The sequence below is a fragment of the Canis aureus genome, chromosome 2 (genome assembly GCF_053574225.1).
Source record: "Canis aureus isolate CA01 chromosome 2, VMU_Caureus_v.1.0, whole genome shotgun sequence".
In the NCBI taxonomy this organism is placed as follows: Eukaryota; Metazoa; Chordata; class Mammalia; order Carnivora; family Canidae; genus Canis; species Canis aureus.
This window is the reverse complement of record NC_135612.1, coordinates 39,205,895-39,231,441: the sequence shown is the minus strand read 5'-3', so window position 1 is coordinate 39,231,441 and position 25,547 is coordinate 39,205,895. Positions and strand designations below refer to the sequence as shown.

The window sequence follows — 25,547 nt, the reverse complement described above, 5'->3', positions numbered from 1 at the left end:
CTCCACGTTGGGCGTGGAGCCCAATTTGAGGCCAGAACTAGGAACCTGAGATCAAGACCCGAACTGGAATCAAGAGTCGGATGCCTAACCAAATGCACCACCCAGATGCCCCGCAGCAACTCTTCCCAGTGGGGAACGCATCCCATGGGCAAACTGACCTTCTTCTCATCCTGATTTAGTAAATCAGCTTAACAAGTCTTTAAATATCAGAACAATTTAATGAACTTTGTGCAGGAGGCCTAAGCAATAATGCGTCACATGGTCGTATCAAATGCCACATGTAGAAACGTCCGCATGAAACTAACATCGAGGCATTAACCACGTTCTAGCACAGGAGAGACTACCCAAGAGACTTATAAAAAGGGCAATGATGAGGCTCTTCTGTAAGTGGGCGGTTAAAAGTTTAAAAAAAAAAAGCATCTGCGGTTTCGTTCAAAAGCCTACTATATATCTGCCAACGGAAGAGGAAAAAGCTGTTTGCCACGTGATGTGTGCTCCCACCAACAGGACCATCCCCCAGACTGCACGGGACAGAAACACAGGCAAACCCCTCAGCCCCACACACCGCTTTTTTCTTGATTTTAGCAGCCTTTTGCATCCTCTGAGCCGCATGTAAGAGAAGAGAAAAACAGATAAAAGAAGAAAGAAAGGAAAAGAAGGTAGGGCAGCCACATTATTTCGGTCTTGTTGCCAATACCCCAGTCCTATGGCCTGGCCCTTAGAGGAAGCTCCCCCGCCCAGAGGCAGGACAGGTGGGTGGTCGTCACTTCAGGGAGCGCTCACGCTGGCCACGAGAAGCCTCAGCACCTGTCCGCTGAGCGCTGCACATCACCAACAACCGTCCAGATCTATGAGGGCAACACCGGGGATAAAAGACGCTGCCCGCAGAGGATCAGGACTGGGGTCTGGGGCAGGAGGGCCCAGGGCTCTGCACTTCTCTTCCCCTGTCCACCATAGGCTCATGCCCAGGCCCCTGCGCCTCCATAAAGAAGGTCAGTGCATGGTAAGGACACTGGCGAGACCCCTGATGTGGTTTCTCACCCCACGGGGGCTTGCAGCATCTACAGACCCCGTCCTGCCCAGAGGGGGCACCTCCTCGGACCACCACGCCCTTCCCTCCCCACCCCATTAGTTTTGCTGACTTGGCCTTATCCACCCCCTGCCCAGATGCACCCACCTTTCACAACCAGGCGACTCAGGATGTACCCAGAGCCGCATGTATGGCAGAGTTTTCCTCGAGGTCATGAATTCAAATGACATGAGATTTCTTTGTTTCCACTTTCTGAGAGCACCGTGGTGCCAACGATACACATATCATCAAAATGTGCCTGGGGAATGCATCCCAACATGTTTTATGAGTGGAATGCTGTGGAACAGTCATCCTTTAAAAACTGTTTCCAGGGGCCGAGTGGTGTTTCCTCATGAAGGAGCCAGCTGCATCTGCCCCCCAGCCCTGCCACGGCATTTCTTCCAGACAAGCCAATGCTGCCCTTGGCCTCGCCAGACACCCCAGGCCTTCCTGCTCTGTGTGGAGGGCTTTGGGGTCCCTCTCTCCCACTCCAGCATCCCGCCACCCCCAACAAAGTGAACCAGGGCTCCACTGAGCCCACCAGTACCTTGACCCGGCTGACGGCCTCCTGTGCCTGCATCATTCTGATGTTTTTGGAAGGGTTACGTTCCGAGAGCAGCTGCGTGGACCCCAGATAGTTGGCAGCAAAGATGATCCCATCAATGAGGTCTTCTGGTTCACAGGGCCCTGGAACTAAAGAGGGCACAGTTGGGATCTTCCCAGAGGACAAAGGAACACGGCCTCAGGGGAACGTAAGACGAGGGCTGACACACCGCCCACCTGCAGCCTGCAGAGGGAGGCCGGTCTGCTTCCCTCCTTGCTGCACGGCGGTGCATGGTGCAAGTACCTACACAAAACCAACATCCAGGCCAGAAAAGTCCACATGCATGGCTCAGGAGGACACCTCCTGGACCTCGGGCAGCTGTCACTCGGGGCACCTCAGTCTCCAAGGTGACAACCATGTGTTGCAACCCCAGGGATGCACTTTCCCAAACTAGGCACCAGTCCCATGCCGCCCCAGAGCCCTCCAAACTCAGGACCCGCTACACTCCAGTTCTTCTGGGGCCTCTTCCTCCACTGCTCTGCTGCAGGGGTCTGGTCCCATCACACACCTAGGTGGGGTCCCCCCTCCATCCCACACACCTCCACCTGCTGCCTCTAGATCAGTGCTGTTGATGGGACTCTCTGCCAGAATATAGAATGTTCTATCTTGGTGCCGTTTAATAGGGGAACCACTAGCCACATGTGGTTTTTGAGTGCTTGAACTGTGGCTCTCGCAAGAGGAAATGAGTTTTTAAATCTTATGAAATCAAATTAATCTACATGGAAATAGTCGCACATGGCTAGTGGCTCCTGGCCTGGGCAGGCAGCAGTAGGGAAGATGAGCGAATCTTTTCTGCGAGGGGCTAGATGGAAAATCTCTTGGGCTTTGGGTCTGTGTGCAATTAGTCACCTCTGCATCCACAGGACAAGAGCAGGCACAAGCAATCTGTTCTATGAGTAGGCACCACTGTGCTCCAGTAAAACTTTATACACGAAACTGGGTGGCTGGAGAATTTGGGCCAGGGTCCATCATCGGTAACCTGTGGACCATCACTCGGCCTTCCTCTGAGACCCACCACCTCCCCCACCATGTCACTGCTTCTTCCCTCTCCCGGCCCACCTCTGGCCAGACCCTCCATCTGAGAGACCTTGGCTCAGGCTCTCAGGCTCCTCCTCTGTCCAGTGTCCACAGGGCTAATGGTCCTGTGGCTCCCTGGTCCCCACGGCCAGCTGTCTCCTCCTGATCCCTCCCCCCAGCCAGATGTTCTATATTCTCACCTCTGACTCATTCTGCTTCTAAAAGCATCAACTTGCCTAGCTTGGATGCTGCTGTCTACCAGTTCCATAACATGAGCCCAGCACCCTCAACTCCCTGCCCCATGCCCCACCTGTCAGCCCCAGGGAAGTGGTGCAACACCAACCACCTGTTACCAGGTACCTGCAGCTAGAAAGAGCTGGAGTCACCCAACAAGGCAGGTTGATTCCATTACAAATTCATGGGCCAGGATGTCCTCAAAACTTGTTGGCCACCCTGAAAGGTTCTTCTGAGAGGTGCCCCCTCTCCCTCTGTGCAAGCACCATGTCATATTTTTCCTCATTTTCTTGAACTTCCAGCTGCCCCTCCCTTGGCTGTACCTGCAGAGCATCACCTTCACACCCCATGTGGCAGGTGTCTGTCTGAGCAGGCCTCCATCCTACTGTTCTGTGCAGTGGTGGGTCCCCCCTAGGGACCAAGGATCACCTGCTATCCCATCCCTCTCTGGACCAAGTCCTATCAGTTAGGTCTTCCCATGGCTTTAAAATATCCTCCAGCATCTCCAGGCAGGTTCAAAACCCTCCTTCACCACATCCCTGACTCCAGTGGGGCCCCCTCCCTCCTCCTTCCAGAAGGCAAATGTCCAGAATGAACTGCCTATTTGGCTGGCACCCCTTCCTCAGCACATCCCCACCTCGCTGTTAGCTCCCTGCTCCCATGCCGCCAATGATAACACCATGTGTTATCACCTCAGTGCCCTCATGTCCATGGTGCCTGGTGGTCACCGGGTCACCATGGCCCCCCCTTCCTGAGATACATCTTCCTAGCTGGTCAGTCACTCGGTCTCTTCCTCCCTCTCTGGCTGTTCCTTCTTGGTTCCCTGCAGGCTTGGCCTCCCCTACGGGGCCACTGAATGCTCACAATCTGGGAACTTGGTGCTGGTGATGGGTACTTAGTTCTCTGAACCCCAAACCCACATACTCAACAGCCCAAAGCAAAGCCTGGATCCTCCTCCACCTCAATCTGGGCACTGAAGCTGGCTCCTCATCTCAGACACCACCACCTTCCCAGCTACACAGGTCTTCACCCCCGAATCCAACCCATCCCCAAGTGCTGTCCACTTTGCTACCACAACAATCCTGTGTCTACCTTCCTCGGGTTCAGCCACCACACTCTCACTCCACCCTGGACATGAGGACAGCCTTCAATTGGCCCATGTGAGCTGCAACAGACTGTTCATGTTCCTCCTAAAGTCCTGTGTCAAAGCTCTAACCCCCACTGCGATGGTATGAGACGTATGACCTCCGGGAGGTGATCTGGGAGGCCGGGAGGGTGGGACTCTCAGGAATGGGATCAGTGCCCTTACAGCAGGGACCCTCTGCCTGCTTATAGCAGGCACCCCCTGCCTGCTTCCTGCCACATGTGGACACAGAGAGAAGGCCGTCTGTAACCCCGAGGGGGGCTGTCACCGGAATCCAACCATGTGGGTGCCCGGGCCTGGGACTCTGTCCTCCACAAGTATGAGAAATAACTGTATGTTGTTTATCAACTCCCCAGTCTCTGGTGCTTTGTTATAGCGGCTGGACTAAGACAGGAATCTTCTACCCACAGACCACTCCCCCTGCTGCCACGAGAGGGTCCTTCTAGATGGGAGATTTGATCTTTTTTCCTCCCCTGCTGCAAACTTCACGGGGCCTCTCATTCTCTCAGGACACAGCATCCCTGTTCAGTGGTATGTGTGTGAGGGCACAAGGAAAGTTTCGCTGGTCTCTGTCACCCACATCATCAGACCCCCCAAGCCTGGGCCCCTGGCTCTGGCCCACAGGCAGCTTGGGCACTGGGAGCCTAGTGAGTGGCCTGCAGTGAGCAGGCTGTCACCCCAAGAATCGACCCCGCAGCTTCCCTGATGCCAGGCCGATGACACTAGATTCAGGGCAAGCCTCCTAAATGGCTCTCTGAAACCTTAGTTCTCTTCAAGCCACAGGAGTAAATGGCATGAGGGGAGGTGCCTAGAGGAAACCTGTGCATTAGGCTTTCACCGCAACCAAGTCCAGCTCTGTGGACTTGCTGTTAGAGCTCCAAAGCTGGTCCTAGTATGTGGCCACTGGCCTCAGCTGCCAGCCTCAAGACCCGTACCCGGGGGCACGCACATCAGACTCATGCACGGGGAACTACTCCTGTGTCTTTCTCACCTGCACCACAGCTCCCGCTAAAGCCAATTTTATAAAGTGCTTTAGAACAAGGCGAAATATTCTGACTTTGGAAAGGAATCTGTTAGTAATAACAGGCCCCGGCAGGTCCCAACTTAGGATGCCTCATGCCCTGCCCCACAGAACTGTGGGGGGCCTCCCATCATGAAACTGCTGCCCTGGAGACGCCCTCCCTTTCTCCCCACTGACCCTGGCAGCCTCCCCAGCAGCACTCAGAGGATGCACCCCTTCCTCCTGGGTGCTCCAGTGATTTACTCCAGGGATCTTGGATGATGCTTCTGGAAGCCTCTACCAAAGCCTCAGGGAACCACGGCCCAGGCCTCCTCTCTCGGCATACCAGCCCTGTCTGCAGAAGCCACTGATTCCCTCTCAGTGGATACCCTGGTGACCTCCACAGTCTGCTGGCAAAGCCTCTCCCCAAGCCTGAAGCCCCTCCCCCAGCCCCAACTCCGATATCTGTGTCTGGAGGAAAGAAGCATCTCCTGCTACAGAAGTGAGTGAAGGGGTCCTTTCGAGAGCCACCCCCTGCCCCAGAGAGACATGAGAAAGCAGGGCCCCTTTCCTTTGGTAGCCACATTGAGCCTGTGTCTGAGGAGTGGACAGCTGCCCCTCCCCATGGTCTCCCCACCGCATCCATTTCTCTGGGAAAGCTCTTCCCACCCAGCTGACATTGCTGGGCCTGGGGGAGGTTGCCTGTGATAGCAGAGATGAAGTGCTCCATGGCCTCGGGGTAGGAGTCAGCAAAGGTCAAGGGGGGTTGGGTACAGGAATCCGAGAAGGGGGTCTGAGGGCCTGAGTGGGGAGCGAACTTTGGGCCTGAGGGCTGGGGGTGGGAGGGATGTGGGGGGGTGGGAGGCAGGGGTTGGGGCAAGGTACACTGGAGGGCCCATGGGGCACCCTAGCTTCCTGGCAGCTTTATAGGCTCACCCTTTCTGTGTTTAAGAGATACCCAAGAAAAGCACAAGAACCCCCAACACATGTTCAAATCAAGCATTTCTCATCCCATTATTAGGGCAAGTAGCCACATGGGCTCGTGCCTTCTCTCCTAGCACAGCCCACCCACATTCCTCTCGGGGTACCCACTCTGGCTTTGGTGGGAGAACCCTCCTGCCGCAGGTATCTGGGCAGTGAGACCTCAGGGCCAAGGTCCTCTGAGGGCTCCTCCCAGGCCCTCCCACCTCACCAAAGTCCATCAAGGGTCAACACGTCCTTGCTGCCCCAACACACACACATGAACCCATACACGAGCACACACACTCATGCATGCACACGTGATGTCTGCAAAACTTCTCATACAGGGGCCGTGGCTGTGGCTGTGACCCCCCAGGGCCACACCTCCTAACTGCACTGATGCACCTACTGGGGATTCCAGATGAAGTGCCCACCATGGCACCAGGGCCTGAACATACAATGAGGTGCCTTCTGCAGGCCGGCACTTTAAATTGCCAAGGTAATAAAGCACCTATATTACTACAGGCCCAAATACAAGAGAACGATGAGTCCTGCAGACAATGTTGAGATCTGAGGGGAAGGTGATCCCGGCAGTAGGTAGCCCGGCACCCTACATTCCCAGAGTGTGGCCCTGCCCTATGACCAGCTTCTTCACCCTCATGCGGGGAGCAACAGGGGAGCCCACCGCTGCAGGCAGGCCTCTCACAGAACCAAAGACAAGAAGTGCCACCCAGGAGAAAGGCCCCACTTCTGAGCCTGCAACTCCCCAGGGCTCTGACCCCAGGCCCACTCGCTCCAGAGCCCATGCATGATGCAGTAAGGCAGGGTCAGGGCTTTGCAGGGGACCAGGCACAGAGCAGAGCTCACCAAGTCATGCTGCCACGAGGAGTATTTCAATATTGCAACAAGAACTCGGGGGATCTGTGCGGGGCGGAGTGGGGAACCAACTGTCCCTCCCAATTCTATAGAGGGAAGGCACCTGCCCCTCCCCCTCCACCTGTCACTGTGGAGGACCAGGCCACATCCTGAAGGCCGGAACAGCCATGGCAAGGATGGGGACTAAGGCAAGGGGGTGCCCTCTCTCAGAGAGTTGGGTCAACAAAGCAAACAAAAAAAACAAGGGCTTTTCAGACAATGCGAAATAGGAGGCAGGAAGCAAAACCCAGTGTGAGGTGACAGGGACGCAGTCCGGATCTGATGAGGAAGGGGAAGCCAAGGTGAACAGAGACCCGAATGACACAAAGGAAGATAGAGATACTTGAAAAGGAATGTGTTTTCTGGGGAGTTCTGTGAAAATAACAGCCTCACAGGGTCCCAGATGTATGAAGGGAGGCAGGAACAGCCTTCCGGGGTCAGACAGAGTCTGCCCAGGGATCCAGACACATGCCGAAGTCTGAGTCCTTCCACCTGCCCTGCTCAAAAAGGCTTTGTGCCCTTGGGACAGTCATCTCTCTCTGTCTGTCTGTCTCTCTCTCTCTTCCTCTCTCTCTCTCAGTCTCTCAGTCTCTCTCTTTCTGGCCTCAATTTACTCACCAGCAAAATGGGATGAGGGGGAACTCCTCTTAGGGGTTTTGCAAAGGTAAGAGTAAAAGGATGAGGTTCATAAATGCTAAAAGCATATAAAGTACAAGGCATAAGTTAATGAATTCTTAGCTTTTATTTGCACCTAACTCAAAGGACACATCATAGCACTTCACGGAGGCAGGGCCTCAGGCACCAGATGAGGGAGGCAGTGGCAGTGACAGTGGCAGAGTCCAAGGCTGGCAGATGTGCTTACATGGCCTTGTGGGCATGCTGCATGACAGCACACTGAGGCTCAGAGGACAAAGGGATGCCACGGTCACACTGATATTAAGGGACAAAGTAGGACCAGACCAATTCTAGGTGGCCTCCGCCATCATCAACATGGGGAACCCCCTGGCTGCAGGTACAAAGTGGTGCAAGCCTCTTCCAAACCCTGTACCCAAAGGAGTAGTGGGAGGTGGCAGGTCATTTAAAACATCCAAAGCCGAAGTCATGTGAGGATGGAAGGAGTGACAGAAGAAGATCCCAAGCAGCTCCTCTGTTCCTGGAATCATGTTCAGAGCCTGAGAAGCCTGCAGAGTCCCCAACCTCATCTGAGTGATTCTGCCTCAATGGACCTGGAGTGGGGTCTGGGAATGTGTACTACACACATCCCTCAGGTCACACTGAAGGGATGCTCACCTTTGGATGCTCACCTTGAGCACCTTGGACAGCTCGCCAGACCTTTCTAAAGTTCATATCCTGATCTCTAGCACACAAGCACTCCCCTCTTCCCTGCCATCTTAGAAGCAAAGTCCTTTGAGAGGTCAGAGGTCTTGCCAAGGGCAAGGCACCTGACTGCTCCTTCCATCTTCCTCTCTTGGTCCTTGCTCTGTAGGACCCCCTCCAGCTAGCCAGGGCTGGAATCACCAGAGAGGAGGGGGGCAGGGGACGGCTGCAGAATGGGGAAGGGAGTGGAAGGAGGAATCTCTCCCTGTCCATCCATCAGCCGCCTTGGTGTGTGCACTGCAGATGCAATGGCACTTGTCACCGAGGCAAAGGCCCGTGTCACCCCCTGCCCCAGAGGAAAAGGGGACTGCCAATCACACCCTCCTCCCTGCCCCTCAGGGCATCTTACTAAAGTATGTCCATTTTTATTGTCTTATGCGATCTTCTCCTCCGGCCTCATCCTCTCCAGGGAGTGTAGTGCCAAGTGCCTGTCAATTACTGAGGGTCACCCCACAGCAGGACCCAAGCCACTGTCTTGCCTGCAGTGACCGTGAATGACCAGTAGATGGTGGCACTGCATTCTGCAGGGAAGTCTGGGTGGTGCCAGCAGCCCACACCCACAGCAGCACCCAGGGCCAGGGCAGGGGCCAGGGTCCTCACGCCCTGTGTGTAGGCTGGAGTCGAACAGCATTCCGTGGAACCCATCCCTGAGAGTAGGAGTCAGGCCTTGCCTTTTGAACAGACTCCCACCTCTGAGGCCTTTGACTGTCCTTTGACTTTCCCCTTGCCAGTTCCCAGGATGACCTTGCACAGCTTGCCAGACCTTTCTAAAGTTCATATCCTGTTTCAGCTTCCATCCCTGAGTTGATATATTAAAAGCTGGCTCCATCTCCCTCTCCTTGAGTGAGCCCCACCAAGTCTGGGGGAACAGACCCCCGTGTGCAAAGGCCACCCCATCCTGGGCAGCGGGATCCAGCACCAGCACCCATGGACACCTGCTCCCTGGGAAGAGGCCAATGGAAGATTCAGGTCTTTGTTACAACTCCAAAAGACGCCCACCTCCGCTGCCCATCTGCCAGAGGTTCTTGTCATTTCTGCCTTGGTCTTTTTTTCAAAAAGGAAACAATACAAAACGGTGCCTCCAGCATTCTGCCTGTCAGACCCACTCCCACTTGCACACTTATTATGAAGCAGAGAAGAGTAGCCCGTGTGGGGAGGCAAGTATCACAGACAAAGCTCTCAACTCCAATCATGAAATGCAGAACCAAAAATCAAACAGCTTCATTACAATACAAAAGCAGCTCACCCTACATATCAGCATAAATTGTTCTTACTTGGCTCAACCCTTAAACTAACCCTATGCCAAGACCACCAGAGGGAGACAGAACGATAAAAGAAGAAAGATAAGTTTAATGGCAATCCTACCTCCCCAAGAGACTGATTTCTCCTTTTTGTTTTCTTGTTGTGACATATATCATACAAACATAAGTGTATGCAGAATGAATCTGCATGGTTTGGACATGAAGAACAGGGTGCACCAACCTCCTTCCTCCTGGAGGAAGCCTCCATTTGAAACGTCTATTGGAGGGACACCTGGGTGACTTGGGGATGGGGATTCTGGGAGAGTCTAGATGCAAGAACCTGAGAGTCTTCCAAAGAAGCTCAGGAGGCAGGTGGGCTCAGAGGTCCTGATAAACTTCCTGTGACTACCAGGTAAAGCTGCAGACACAGAAGAATCAGCAGGGAGAGAGGGGGCTGAGTGGGGAGAGGTACCAGGACCCAGCTCTGCCGAGCTCCAGCACTCTGTTCCCTAGGGGGCATGCCCAGCTGTGCCTATGCTGGCAGGAGGAGAAAGGAGGCCTCGTGCTTCTGCAGAGGTGCACAGTGACCAGGAAGCCAGCAGTGACCTCGGAGAGGAGCTTCAGAGCACAGCAGGGCAGGAGCCAGCCAGAGGGTTGCAGAGTGTAGGGGAGATGTGCAGAATGATGCCACCATTACCAAAGAAGAAGAGGAAAGCAGAGTAGTGGCTATGGATACATGCAGGCTGGCACAGATGCACTCAGAAGCCAGCAGAGGGGAGAGTGGAAGACATCAAATTAGGTGAGGTTCAAAAGCACAGAGAGGGACCTAGTCTCAGCTGGAAGGAGGGTTCACAGCTCTGAGGGAACAGGACAGGGAGCAAGTGCTAGGAGCAGGCCAAGTGCCGAGGCCATGTGTCGGGCGAGCCACCGAAATTAGCGCAAGAGCTGGCCCAGGGGAGGTGTGGCAAGAGTGGGTGAGGAGGCAGGAGGAGATGAATCTCAGAGTTGTGAAATTAGACCTCAGATCAGACCTTCTACCCACAGACCTGGGGTGTGGTCTCACAGCTCTGGCATGGCTCCACCTGCCCTGAATACCATCCCTGCCACCTCGGCACCAGCCTGTGTCAGAGCCAGACACCCAACACTGCCGTGAGCTGAGCTATACCTCCAAGAAGCCTCCAAGAAGTTAAAGGTGATCCTATAAGAAAGGCTGATACAAAGGAGAAGACACTGTCTAGAAACCAAAGTCCTAGAACATTCACCAGGGAGAAGGCCTGCCTGGGGCTACAGGACAGGTTGGGTCATCACTGAAGGAAAGGATCTGAAAGTTCTACCATGTGGAACATTAGACACCCAACAAGCGAGATGAAGTCACTGGCTGCCAAGAGGAAGAGAAAGAGTCACGCAAGGTCAAAGTCAAGCTCCTTGCAGTGGACAGATGTGTCCAAGGCAGATCCTAAATATAAGTTTGTACCTGGGAGAATTTCATCCCAGTAAGAGCAGAATGAATATAAAAACTGGCCCAAAACAGGGAAAGGCACAGGCATAAAGCTGCTCACGGCAGCACTATTTATAAGACCCAAACCCTGGCAACCACCCAAATGTTCCCGCATAGGGGACATCCATCCTCACAATGGGCATCCAAACATCACAAAGTACCTCTAGGTACTGCCCTGCATTGCGTGGAACTCTGGCACAATCTCCAGGGTTTAGTGTGAAGTGTAAAAAGCAAGATGGACAAAAGGGTGTTAACTCATTAACATTCACCTAAGAAAGGGGAAGATTTAACTAAGATAATAAAAGTATGGAAAATGTTAAAACTGGTTATCACTAGAGGGAGGAAAGGATTTGGGAGGTGGGGTAATAGGGTGGGAAACTAGACACCTTGATATACACCTTGTTCTGTACACTTGACTTTAGAATCATGTGAGTATTTTCTATAATTATAAAACAAAACTCAATGAAAAAAGCAAATTCCTAAGGGGAAAAAATGCATCTAAATGTGTATGCAGTGGTGACATGGTAATGAAGAGAACTATTCTGAAAGATTTTAAGACAGTAATTTTACAGTACATCCCTCCTGGACTATTCTCTGAAGACCAAAGTCAATGCAAATGAATCTTGAATTGTATCTATAAACATATGTCCTTGGTGATGTTGGTCTTGTTATTCTGAGACTATTGTATGACTGATGAAATAAAACAAATGCAGAATGCTGTTGGTGTCCTTGAGACCAGGTATTTGGGGCATAGGAATAAAAACCCTATGGTCCCGACAATATGAATTCTGATCCATTTTATCTTAAAATCAGTTTGAACCATGACACAGTCTATCCTAAAAACATAGAGGATATTAGTTACCTATGTGCATGCATAGCAAATTATCCCAAAACTTAACAGCTTAAAACAACAAATATTTACTATCTTAGTTCCTGTGGGCAGAACGTTTCTGGCTCGGGGGCTCTCCTAGGGCTGCAGCCATTTAGAACAAGGGAGGTTCCATTTCCAAGTTCACTGATGAGGCTGTTAGCCAGAGTAAGAGAGGTCAATGGGACCTAGATTTCCCAACCGGGTTTCAAATGGAGGCTTCTGATATTTCATATACTAACATAAAGGTAAATTTAATGCGTGCCAAATAAAAATTCCAGTAGGAATTATTACTGTGTAACTAGAAAAACTAATTCTAAATGTTCTATGGAAAAATAAATACACAAGAGGACCTGGGGAAGTTCTGAACAGAAATAATGGTGACAGAAGGCAGAAATTAGCCTTGCAGGTAATAAAATGCACTATAAATCCCCAGTTAAATAAAGCCGCTTGGTCCTGGAACCTCAGTGAAGATCCAGAAACAAACCTAGGTATATATGCTAATTTGTTATATGATAAATGCAGCAGTTCATAAAAGTTCTAGAAGGAAAAACATAATGGTAAGAGTGCTGGGGTGCCAGGGTGGCTCAGTTGTTGAACATCAGACTCTTGATTTTGGTTCAGGTTGTGGGATCAAGTCCTGTGTAGCTCCATGCTCAGCACAGACTATGAAGTACTGGCTCTCTCTCTGCCTCTGCCCCTCCCTCCATTCCCATGCACACTTCCTCCCCCTGTCCCAAATAAATAGTCTTTTTTAAAAAGAGTGTCAAGGTCATACTAATCTCAAAAACTTAGTAATTTCAAAGGAAAAATATTAATATAGTGTATTCCATAAAATGTTCAGCAAAGTAAAAATATGGAGGGATTTCTGAGTGGCTCAAAGCAACTGCGCTGAGCAACTGACTCTTGATTTCAGCTCAGGTCATGATCTCAGAGCTGTGGGATCAAGATCCTTGTGGGGATCCGTGCTGAGCATGGAGCCTGCTTAAAATTCTTTCTCTCTCTCTCTTTCTCTCTCTCCTTCTGCCCCTTCCCCGTTCCCTGCTCATGCCCACTCTTGCACTCTCTGTCTAAAAAATAATAATAAAATAACATGCATTTTTTAAAAACATAAAAATATGGAGGCTCCTTAAAAGTTAAAAATGGAACCAGTCTACAACCCAATGATTGCAGTACCAGGTATTTATGGAAAGAATACAAAAATACTAATTCAATGGGATATACATACCCTAATGTTTATAGTAGCATTATCTACAATAGCCTAACTATGGAAGCAGCCCAAGTGTCCATCAACAGATGAAGGGATAAAGTAGAGGTGATGTATATTTATGTATGTGTATATAGATGATATATATAATTGAATATTATTCAGCCATAAAAAATGAAATCTTGCCATTTGCAATGACATGGATGGAGCTAGAGAGTACATTGCTAAGTGAAATAAATCAGAGAAAGGCAAATACCATATGATTTCATTCATATGTGGAATTTAAGAAAAAAAAAAACAGATTCAGCAAAGGGAAAAAGAGAGGTAAACCAAGAAACAGATTCTAAACTGTAGAGAACAAACTGATGGTTGCTAGAGGGGAAATGGGTGGGGGGATAGGGAAAATAGGTGATGGGGACAGGGAGGGCACATGTTATGATAAGCACCAGGTATTGTATGGAGGTGTTGAGTCACTATACTGTACACCTGAAATTAATATTACACTGTATGTTAACTGGAGTTTAAATTAAAACTGTAAAAAATGCAAAAATGTCAAAAGATGACGGTAGCTTGGAGAAAACTTTTACAATATAAATCAAAAGGCAAATTTCCTTTATATGTAAAGAACAGTGCAAATCGATAAGAAACACCAAAACTCCGAGAGAAGAGTGGGCAAAGGAAACAGACAATGCATAGGAAAATAAACACAAATGCCTATAAACATGTGAAACAGCATTTGGCTTCACTTCTGATGGAAGATATGTGTGTAAAATCAACAACACACCACTTTCCATCCATGAGCCTAGCTAAGATCAAACAGTTGGATGGCATACAGTGTTGGTGAAGCAGCACTCTCACACACAACTGAAGGTGGCGTACCCGTCTCCCTCTTGGGCTGTTTCTATCCAAGTCGGTGTGTTGCTGGCCTGTAACCCTGCTCTATCTAGGACCAGCTTCTGTGAAGGCACACACACATGAACACGGAAACACATCCATGAGGCTGCTTACTGCTGCACTGACTAGAAGCAATCAAGTAGTCCATAGGGGACTCACTAATACCCATCATGTGGCCATGAACTTGAATCCTGGGGAGCCACTTAATAATTCAGTGGTCCTATAGTAAGCTTATCTCTAAGAGGTACCAAGAAATGAAAAAGCAAAGTGCACACCCACGTGTCTAAGTGTAATACCTATCTTAAGAAGAGGATCTATAGTTTTGTATATGTCCAAGAGATTTCTGGAAGGATTCATAAGAGACTTAAGAGTAGCTTCTATTGTAGAGAAGGCTTAGGGGTCTGGGATATACAGAGAGAAAAGTGTGAAAAGTACAGGGATGTGCAGATAGAGAAAGGATTTCCAGGGTAGAATAAATTTTTAATTATTATGGCCTCTGGCTTGTTCTAAGCACTGTTCAGAAATATCTTAACAAATCTCTACTGAATAAAGGTTTCTATTTTAACATTTGTCTAATCCCTATTCACGACTCCATTTGGACAAGATCAAACATTGTAAAAAAAAAAAAAAGGGAAAGTCATTTTGGTTTTCATAACCTCTCTTTAGAATGCTCTGGGTCTCCCTAGTCCCATGCATTTATCTAACTTACTCCAGTTCTCCTGCCAAAAGCACCCAGACCCACGCCCACCAGTCCCTTCTGGTGTGCCTGCTCTGTGCCTCAGGAGCCTGGCCCCTCTAACAAGCTGAAGAGGAAGAGATGTGAGTGGCCTTCAGTTTAGGAGTCTCATCTGAACAGGTTCACCCCAACTGTTCATTTTAAGAGATCAGATCATAAGTGTCCACTATGTGAAAAAAAAAACAGTAATCCAGTTTTAACCAGCACCACATGTCAAAAGCTGGGCAAAACCCATTTGAGCCTACTTGAGTTGGTTAAAATGGAATCAAGTTTATATGAACAGTATAACAATGATTCCAATAGTTTGAAACTGTTTTTAATCCAGTTTGAGCAACACTGAGCCAATATAATGTTGAACCCGCCGAAATGAGATTGAGCCAATCAATTCATTTTCAGCCAGTTTGAATGGGGTTAGCCTGGTTCAAACTAATCCCTTGAAAGGGAATTTGGGGGCCTTAGTTTACCAGATGTCATTTCTTTATTAAAAAAGAAAATCAGGGGGTAGGAAAGGTTTTAAAATTATTTATCTCTGAAGATTGATTTACCTTACTCCCATAAATATTCATAAAAATTAATTACCAGCTTACTGAAATAATTAATAAAATTCACACATTTTATTGTAACTCTAGCAAGAGCAGGAAACACCCTTTGGCTGAAGAAAGATCCTATGGTGTTGTTGGAGGACCTCAGAAAGGAGTGGCCCAAGGTTCTCTGAAGCCATCCAGACAATCCAAAATTGACTCAACGCTGAATGCTTAAATCCAGTATTACCCCCCTCAAAAAAAGACAGGAGAATGGAGGGAAATGAAGAGTCTGATAAAGGAGTAACAGGCTGAATTTGGATGCAATTATATCCAACCTATTCAAAATTATTAGATCATAATGACCAGCTCAAAGTGAGCTGCATGACACATTTCAATCTATTAAATTCAACAAACAGTGTCACAGGGGAGGCCATTAGGGATGGCCTACAGTTCCCTAATCAATGGAACCACGCCCCTGTAAATATGGGCTTACAAAGTGCACAAACAACCAAATGCCTGAGCACCTTTGCTTGTTTTTACCTTGAAGGTGTGCTTTCTACACAAGCTTTTTTACAGGAGGAAACCAAAAGTAAAAATACCATTTGCTTTGAGATAAAAATGCAACTGTTCTCTAAGAGAAAATTCAAGGTCACTTACCAGCCACAAAACTTGGAAATGATGCCACCTTCTTTGTCTGTTAGGAAATATGAAAAAAAGAAAGAAAAGAAAAGAAACACATGACAGTTGTAAGTAGATGGTCTGAAAGATCTAGGCTATGATGAGTACCATGTATGAAAAGCTAACCCCCAATGAGCATCTGATGTTTCCAAAAAGTCAGCTTCATAAAGCAAACCAACATCATTCAGGCACCATGGTGTTTAGGCAGGACACATGGAATCCATTCCATGGGAAAACCTGAGGTACTAAACGCCATCATCTAAAACTTAGGGACTCTCAGATTAGCATGTCACTGCTAGAAGGGAGCCTAGAGACCGTATAGCCAATGGTTCTTCAACTGGTGGGCATGAGAATTACCAGGGCCCATATTTTAAAGCAAGATAAAGGAGACTGGACACCACTCTATGGATGGCCAGACTTATTTCATCAAAGCTAGAAAATCTCATCTAAACAATGTCATCCAGAAAAGGGAAATTGCTTGCATAAGGCCTCATTTTAACAACATCCATCAAGGCAGTATTAGTTTGTATAGGATTGTTTTTTAAAACCGTGCTGTTGGTTTAGAACAATGGTTCTCAACCAGAATGATATTTGTTCCCAAGGGGACATTTGGCAATGTCTGTAGACATTTTTGGATGTCACAGCTTGGGGAGGAGGTTGTGTGCTACTAGCATCTAGTGGGTAGAGGTCAAAGATGCTTCTAAAAATCCTATAGTAGAAAGGACAGTCCTTCATGACAAAGAATGTTCTGGTCCAACACAGCTGTCAGATAATGGGATAGAATGAGTTCTTGTCAAAGAATGGAGCACAAATGAACCCTCCACCCCAGCCCCCCACACACAGGTCATTGGAAAACATAAATACACAGTGGTGTGAGCCTGAATTGGCAGGAAAGAACCTTTCCTTTCTTCTACAGGGAAACCCACTTTGCTTAAATGCACTGAATCCCCTTTTCCAAGGCATTGGGTGGGATAAGTACATGGTAGAGAGGGTGAGCAGACCATGATGGCATGGGTAGCTTCAATATTAGGACTTAGACCACAACTCTTATCCTTGGAAACAATTACCTCTGGGATGTTGTTATTGTCCACAGGTCCATTGAGATCAGAGCGCTGCTGCTTCCTTGGCTGCTCCAAGCCATTGCAAACCTAGAAACCCAGAAGTTAAAGATGAAGATGGTGCTTTTATATGTTAGAGAAGTGAACCAAGATACAATCTAATACAATTCTGTGAAATGCATGTGTATGTAAGTATGTGTGTGTATATATATGTGTGCACACATACAGTTTAAACTTTTCTACAATTAACATGTATTCTATTGTATTTATAAAATGTTTTGAATCATATTTTCTCTTTTTTTACCATCACCACACAGGATTATTACAATATTATTGACTACACATCTATGCTGTACTTTTCATCTCTGTGACTTATTTTAAAACTGGATGTTTGTGGCCCTTAATAGCCTTCCCCTATTGTGCCCATTCATTACCCTCTGGAAACCACCAGTTCGTTCTCTGTACTTATGACTCTGTTTTTTGTTGGTTTGTCCAGTCTTTCAGATTCCACATATAAGTGAAACTATATGGTATTTGTCTTTCTCTACCTGGTTTATTTCACTGAGCATAATACCCTCCAGGCCCATCCATGTTGTTATAAATGGCAAGATCTCATTCATTTTAATGGCTGAGCAATATTCCATTGTATTTATATACACATCTTCTTTATCCATTTATCTATTGATGGGCACTTGGGCTGCTTCCATATTTTGACTATAGTAAATAATGCTACAATAAACATGGGGGTGTATATATCGTTTTGAATTAGTTTTTTTCTTTTCTTTGGATAAATTCCACCAGCAGTGGAATTACTGAATTGTAGGGTAGTTCTATTTTTAATTTTTTGAGGAACCTCCATACTGTCTTCCACAGTGGTTGCTCCAACTTACATTTCCACCAGCAATACAAAATAATTTCCTTTTCTCCACATCCTCACTAATACTTGCTATTTTTTCTTTTTTTTTATTTTAGCTATTCTGGCATATATGAGGTGATACCCCATTATAGTTTTGATTTGCATTTCCCTGACACTGAGTGATGCTGAACGTCTTTTCATGGGTGTGTTGGTCGTCTGTATGTCTTCTTTGAAAAAGTATTCATGTCTCTGCTCATTTTTTAATGGGTTTTTGTATTGGGATTGAGTTGCATAAATATTAACTCCTAACTGGATATATCATTTGTAAACATCTTCTGCTCTTCAGTGGTTGTCTCTTGTTTTGTTGATGGTTTCTTTGCTATGCAAAAGCTTTTTATTTTAATGAAGTACCAAGTTTATTTTGCTTTTGTTTCCCTTGCCTCAGAAGACATATCTAGAAAAATGTTGCTATGGACAATGCCAGAGAAAGTAGTGCCTTGGTTATCTCTTTGAGGATTTTCATGGTTTCAGATCTCACATTTAGGTCTTAAATTCATTTGGAGTTTGTTTATGGTATAAGAAAATTTCCAGTTTCACTCATCGGCATGTAGCCAGCTGTCCAGGATTCCCAGCACCATTACTGGGAGACCATCTTTCTCCCGCTGTGTATTCTTGCCTCCTATGTTGAGGTTATTTGACCATATATGTGTGGGTTTATTTCTTGACTTTCTATTCTGCTTCATTGATCTGCTGTGTCTATTTCTGTGTCAGTACCATACTGTTTTGATTACTAGCACCTTGTAGTATATCTTGAAACCGGGGATTGTGATACTTTTAAGCTTTATTCTTCTTTCTCAACATTGCTTTGGCTATTTGGGGCCTTTTGTGTTTATGTACAAATTTTAGGATTATCTGTTCTAGTTCTATGAAAAATGCTATTGGTATTTTGAATGGGATTGCACTGAATCTGTAGATTGCTTTGTGTAGGATGGGCATTTTAACAATGTTAATTTCCATTCTATGAGCATGATATGCCTTTCTATTTGTTTTTGTCTTCCTCATATTTTGAATCAGGTTTTCTAATTTTATTATTTATTAAAATTGTGGTAATATACACATAACATTAAATTTGCCATCCTACCCACTTTAAGTATATGGTTCGGTGGCATTAAGGGCATTAACATTGTGCAAGTATCACCACCATCCATTTTCAGAATTCTTTTCATCTTGCATATCTGAAACTATGTATGCATTAAATACAAATTCTCACATTACCCTCTCTCCCTCCAGTCCCTGGTGGTCTCTATCAATTTAACTACTCTAGGTGGAATCTTACAGGATTTCTCTTTCAGTGACTTGTTTATTTCACTCAGCATCATGTTTTCATGGGATTCCCTCATGTTGTAACATTTGTCATAATTTCCTGCCTTTTTAAGGCTGAATACTATTCCACCATTTATATATACCGCATTTTATTTATCCATTCATCTGTCGATGGACACTGGGTTGCTTCCTCTTTTTGGCTATTGTGAATAATGCTGCTCTGAACATGGGTACGAGAACTCTTAGAGTTCTTGTTTAAGTTCTCTGGGTATACACCTTTAAGTGAAATTGCAGGATTACACTGTGATTTTATTTTTAATTTTTTTAGGAGACCACATATTGTTTTCCATAGCAACTATACCATTTTACATTCCCAACAATAGTGTCCAAGAGTTAAAATCATACTTCTCAAAAACCCAAATTCTTAATTTAATGCAAATTCTAAACTCTAAAATCTAAATTCATTAATTACTGCAAAGTAATCAATCTACTACTAGAAAAAACAAAATGCCCCAAGCCTACGTCAAAAGTCTTCTCTTAAAGAGAGCATCCAACCAGAATTTCAATTAACAAAATTTAAAGTTTAGGTATCTCTATTTAGTGCCTTGTACCATCCAGAAGATAAGTGGCCAGATCCATCGTACCAAAATCACTGTCCAAACCACAAAGGAAGGTTTTAGTAAGCCATCACGTGAAGTTCCAGAACTTTCTGGAAATAAATTGTCAAGCATTAACAATATAATGATGATGATGATACAATGACATTAATAAGTCATACTTATAAATAAGTACATTTATATTTACATTATAAATATAAATATATACTATACTCATGCTTATTTAGAAAATAACTATGTTATACTATTCCTACGCTTGCTTTACAATTGACAAGACTGAGGTTCTCACTCACTTACTGAGTGCGTGTTGGCACTAAGGGCTAGGTGCCCACAGGTCTAGGTGGCATAGCACAATGTCACTGTTGGTCTTCTTCCCTGTCTAGACTGTCACTGTTGTGTTCCTTAATATCATTCAATCTGTCTGAGAGGGCTAAAGAAAAATGAAGAAGTAAAAAAGAAAAAGAAAAAAAAATGAAGAGACATGGGCTCACCCTCCTGGCACTGATGGCACCAAGCAGCTCAAGGGTTCCTAGTTGAGGACCCACCACTATGTTTCAGCAGCACTGGGGCAGGGACAGTAGGGAGGACAAGAATGTCTCAGTTGGGAGGTGGGAAAAGTGGGGCTGGACTTCAAGCATGGGGAAGATTTTGCACAGAGGAAGAAAGTAGGGCATCACCATATTCCGAAAGAAAATCAGAACTCAAGCTACAGGAAGAAACGAGGCTTTCCAAGAATGAAGGGGATGCAGAGGTTCAGCTGGGGCCCAGAAGATATTAAATATATCTGGTTGGTCCTTGCTTCCTTTGCTGGAAGCCCAAAGAACCACCCTTACCCCAAGCCCCATGAGCTCTCAGATAATGCACATGGGCCCTGGCTTCACCCTGCTGCCCTAGTACGTCCTAAGGTAGGGCTCTGGGGCTTGGGCAAGTCTGAGATCACTGGCATGCTCCTCTGCCCTTCCTAGCCCTTCTTCTGGGAGCTGAACCCATCCTTCCCTAGATGAGAGAGCTGTGATCCACCCAGGGTCTCCACCTCAGTAGACCCCATGCTGACCAAGCCAAGCTGACAGTACCCCTTCCTATAGGGCCAAGCCTGATACTACTCTTTCCAGGTTCCTACTGGAGCCAGGTTTGTATCCCAAAGTCAGAGTTAAGTCTTCCCTCTGCCTCACTGGTTCTGCACCTCCCTTTGTTGCCAAGGTATGCCAGGCAAACTCTCCCAAAGGGTACAGTGGGAGCTCTCATCTGAAATGCTATTCCCATCCACCTTAAGTAAAACTCAAATTTGCAACATCCTCCCAGAAAACTTTGTTGTCTTGTACCCCTAGCTATTTCAAGGTCCACTTGAAATATAGCACATCTGTGTTTTCCCTTTTGTTTGAAAGATCTCTAACCTGGTGACTTTCCCTAGGCTGCGTTCACAGATTCCATTTCCTAAAGGCGCTGCATTGCCTTACTAGAAGCTAAACGGACATTTCAAAAACCCCTAAGGAAACGAAACAAACAACTGACAAGCGAAAACAGGCCAACCACACCTAGTGTACACTGAATATGTCCCCATCAATTTCATATATTGAAACTTAATCTCCAAGGAGATGGGGCCTTTGGGATATAACTGGGATTAGATGAGCCTGTAAGGATGCAGCCCTCATGAATAGGATTACTGTCCTTACAAAAGAGACCCCAGAGAGCTCCCTCACCCCTTCCGCCATGTGAGGACACAGCGAGAAGACTCTGGCTATGAACCAGGAAGTGGCCCCCACCAGACACCAGATCTGCTGGCGACTTGATCTGGACTGCTTGCCTCCACAACTGTGAGAAATAAATGTCTGTTGTTTATAAGCCACCCAGTCTATGGTATTTTTGTAATAGCAGCCCAAACGGACTAAGATAACACTGCTTCTACAAACATTACAGCTTGGGATGGGATCTAAATTTTCTGCCATGGATATAGGGCAACAGACTGTCGTCAGGGTGCCAGATCCATTATGGAAAAAGGCAATGTCAGGACTGCTGCTTGTCTTACACTGGGTGGCTTTGGCAAATGGAAGAGGTGACCCTCTGTGGGCACAGCCCCCATGGGATTAGGGCTTGGTCGGGGGGGCATAGGCTGGATGCTGCACCCCCCTCCCCATCTGTCCTTAGAACACCAGGCACAGGGCTATAGCATGTGGTGACCATGGGCAATACAGGGTCTCAGATTCACTTATGGCAATTCCCTGCCCCCCCCCCCCCAAAGCCCAAACCTTTCCTCTGTGTCAGCATTTTCTCCACTCATCACCATGACAACCACATCTCCTAATAAACTGCCAGGGTTGTTTTCAGAGAGGTGGCCTGGGAGAGCCCATCTGGCGCTCTAATTTTCATCTTGAGGGCAAGGCGGGGGTTGCGCTTGGCAGCATGGGGTGCAGCATCTGAAATTAACATCGTAGAGGCCCACGTGGATTTGGGGGGCTCCCGGCATCTGAGATGAATCCTTTTGTGCACTCCCCAAAGTACAGCAGCTAGCCAGCCTTCAAAAAAGAGATGCCAGCCAGAGACACCTCAGTTCTTCATGGCCAACAGGGAAGCAGGGCCATGTCCCTCACCAGGTGAGAGCAGTGGGGTGTTCTTGTTGCCATGGGCTAGAAGCCTTGCCAATCATTCACTGAGAGAAGGATGGTAAGTGAAACATGTGAAGTAAAATCTGGTGATATGGTATGTGGTGGGACCCCCTCCCTAGAGCTCTGAGAGCACAGAACATGAATGTGTGGCACAGACAAGTTATGACATGCCAGGACCAGAGACAGCTGCTCAGGGCAGGGATGATTTGCTTGCAATAAAAATATATTAATTCGAATAAATTGTTCTAATAAGTATCTTGGCTCCAGTTGGTGCAACTAAAACTAGGACTTTTTTCAAGTGCCAATTCTGATTTTGTCTGCTTGATTAAACAGAAAATACAGCAATGTCACCCACATGGCTTGACATGAAACAACAGCAAACAAGTATACCCACACTCATGCCATCTATAATAAAAACCAAACATTCCCAAGCAGTCTCCTGAATGACAAGCATATTAGTGACACATGGAGGGACAGAGTGTCAGCTCAAAGCCAGGCAAGCCACAACCTTCCCACAAAACTGTGCTGTCTCCCCTCCCACATGACTCCTTGTTAGAGAAAACAAGCTTATGAATGACTCAGGAGGTGGCAGCCTTCTCTGGAAATCACTTCATGCTCCCTGTTTCCAAAGGCATTGGCCACCCAGCAAAGATGCCTTCCTCTGTCCCATTCAGCAGGGGTCAGCCAGGACCTGCTGCATGTCGGGTGCTCAGAGGTGGCTGATCTGAGAGCATCAGCCACCACGGTCCACATGAAGGTCTGACTTTGCACCTGAACAGATTTCACGAGCCCTTCTCCTGACAGGCAGGTGGCTCAGAAAAATGACGATATTGTTCTTTTCCTTCCATTCCTCTTATGATTCTGATCACTCCCATGACATTTGTCTAGAGAAGAATGAGTGCCTGGATGGAGTACTTATTCTTATAACAGTCAGCCCCATGGGGGTGATCGTATCTTTTTGAAGCCAATCTGCAGCTTAAAAGAATTATGCCAAAGTCCATTAGGAAAACCAGCCAGTGGGTCTATCTTTTAACATCTCCAAGTGGACCTGGGAACAGGAGGAGGAATGAGAGTCTCTCCCCACTCGCCCTCCACCCACCCCTATCTAGATATTTTATGGAATATACCTATACTAAAAAAAATTATGCATCATCTGTCCAAAGTTCAAGCTTAACTGAGTGTCTGATTATTTACTAGATCTGCCAGCCCTACCTGGGGCCTGGCAGGCTGCCACCTCCACCAACCCCCACCTGGCACACTCAGGGCCTGGTCTTGTTCTCTATACCTGGTCTGCTAAAACTTCTACTGACCACCAGGACCACCTCGCATGTCCTTGACTCTGTCCTTCACTGGTGCCTGGGGTGCTTAGCCCAGCATTTCAAAGTAGAAGCAAATTACTCCTTCATGAAGCACTGTCCGAAGGCTATGTCCATAGAGCCAGTCCCAAGCAAGCACCAGCTAGGTATCCTGCATGGTGCCGAGTGCCTCACATTGAGGATCAGAAGACAAATGCAATGAAGATCTTGACCTGGGGTAGCTCCCCATCCAGCATGGCACAGCTCAGTAGTCCTGGATGCTACAGACCCTCTGTGGGGCAAGCCAGACATTGAACAAATGCACAAATAAACAACAGAAATTCCTGTGTGATCTGGCCTGAAAGGCTGAAGGGGGAGCCCAAAGGCTGAACCATCAAAGCCTTAGGGGCTATTAAATCTTTTTCATTTGAGTGCAACCAGGACCCTGGTGCATTGTTGGTGGAAACGTAAAATGTTGAGCTGTCGTAGAAAACAGTATAAATCCTCAGAAAGGTGCACACTGAATGCCTATATGATCCAGGAATTTCACTCCCAAAAGAGCAGAAAACAGCGATCTACACAAAATCTCGTACCCAAATATTCATGGCAGCATTACTCACAACAGTCAGAAGGCAGAAACAACGTGAATGTCTGTCCACAAATGAATGGATAAACAAATATGGTATATCCCTTCAATGGAATATCACTGAATCATAGAAAGGAACGAGTTCCTGACATATGCTATATAACATGAGGGAACCCTGAAAACAACATGCTCAGTGAAAGAAGCCAGACACACAAGGTCACGTACTGTATGATTCCACTTAGATGGAAATGTCTAGAAACAGGCAAATCTATATATGGAGAAAGTAGATTTATCATTGGCAGAGGCTGTGGTGAGGGGGAAATGCATAGTGACTGACATAAGTATGGGCTCTCCTTTTAGGGTGATGAGAATGTCCTGGCCAAATAGTGGTGATTGCACAACACTGCACTAAATGCCACCAAACCATACCCTTTAAAATGATCAAAATAGTAAATTTTATGTGTGTATCAGTACAATTTAAAAATAATGTGGATGGGGCTCCTGGGTGGCCCAGTGGGTTAAGTGTCTGACTCTTGACTCTGGCTTGGGTCAATGATCTCAGAGTACTGGGATCAAGCTCTGTGTTGGGCTTTGCACTCAGCAGGGAGTCTGCTTAGGGATTTCTCTCCCTCTTTCTTTGCCCTTCCCCTGGCTCGCTCTCTCTCTCTCTAAATCTTTAAAAATTATTTTTAAATATTGTGGAAAGGAAAACTAACCAGAGCCCTTTAAGGATCAAAGATGTACCACCCTTGACTGTGTTATTCACTTTAGTTTAGCTGAAGGTCACCCACCAGCTTGTGCAGGACTGACTCTCTCCTTGGATACGAAGGCCAAAAGAAGGAGGTGAACTGTCCAGATGTCACAGAGACTCATCTCTCCTGGTCACCTGCCTCACATACCGGGTCACATTTGGACTCATTTGTGGAAAGGAAGGCGCAAAGTGTGCTATGGAACTTGGGAGCCTTCCATTTGGTTTCATTCAATTCTCAAAGGAGAAAACCTACACCACCCCTTTCTAAAACTGTGGCTGGGGGGCCATGGGGGCTGCTTCTCCCATAGGTTCTACAAGCTGGCTGGAAACACTGGTGTATCTTCCCATCCTGCTAATTTAAAGGTGGGAAGCCCTGTGTGAGCAGTTTAATGACAGCAGCCCTCCAGGACAGAAGAATAGTTCTCTTGGCCCTTCTGGCAGGTGCTTGCATTCTCCCAGGAAACTGAAGCTTCTTCCCATACCCAGTCAAGA

General features: G+C 47.0%; 1 protein-coding gene across 5 annotated transcripts in view; it reads right to left on the bottom strand.

Moving 5' to 3' along the window:
• Positions 1-25,547, bottom strand: part of APBA2 (amyloid beta precursor protein binding family A member 2) — a 239,136-nt gene that overhangs the window by 22,767 nt on the left and 190,822 nt on the right. For 4 of the 5 annotated variants that reach the window (XM_077869094.1, XM_077869087.1, XM_077869077.1 and 1 more), the window contains 4 exons: positions 17,034-17,114; positions 15,946-15,982; positions 1,617-1,762; positions 566-601 (listed from right to left, as the gene is read on the bottom strand). In XM_077869094.1, coding sequence (XP_077725220.1) covers positions 566-601; positions 1,617-1,762; positions 15,946-15,982; positions 17,034-17,114 — 300 coding nt within the window. The remainder of the gene's footprint in view (positions 1-565; positions 602-1,616; positions 1,763-15,945; positions 15,983-17,033; positions 17,115-25,547) is intronic. The other variant, XM_077869067.1, reaches the window with a different exon arrangement.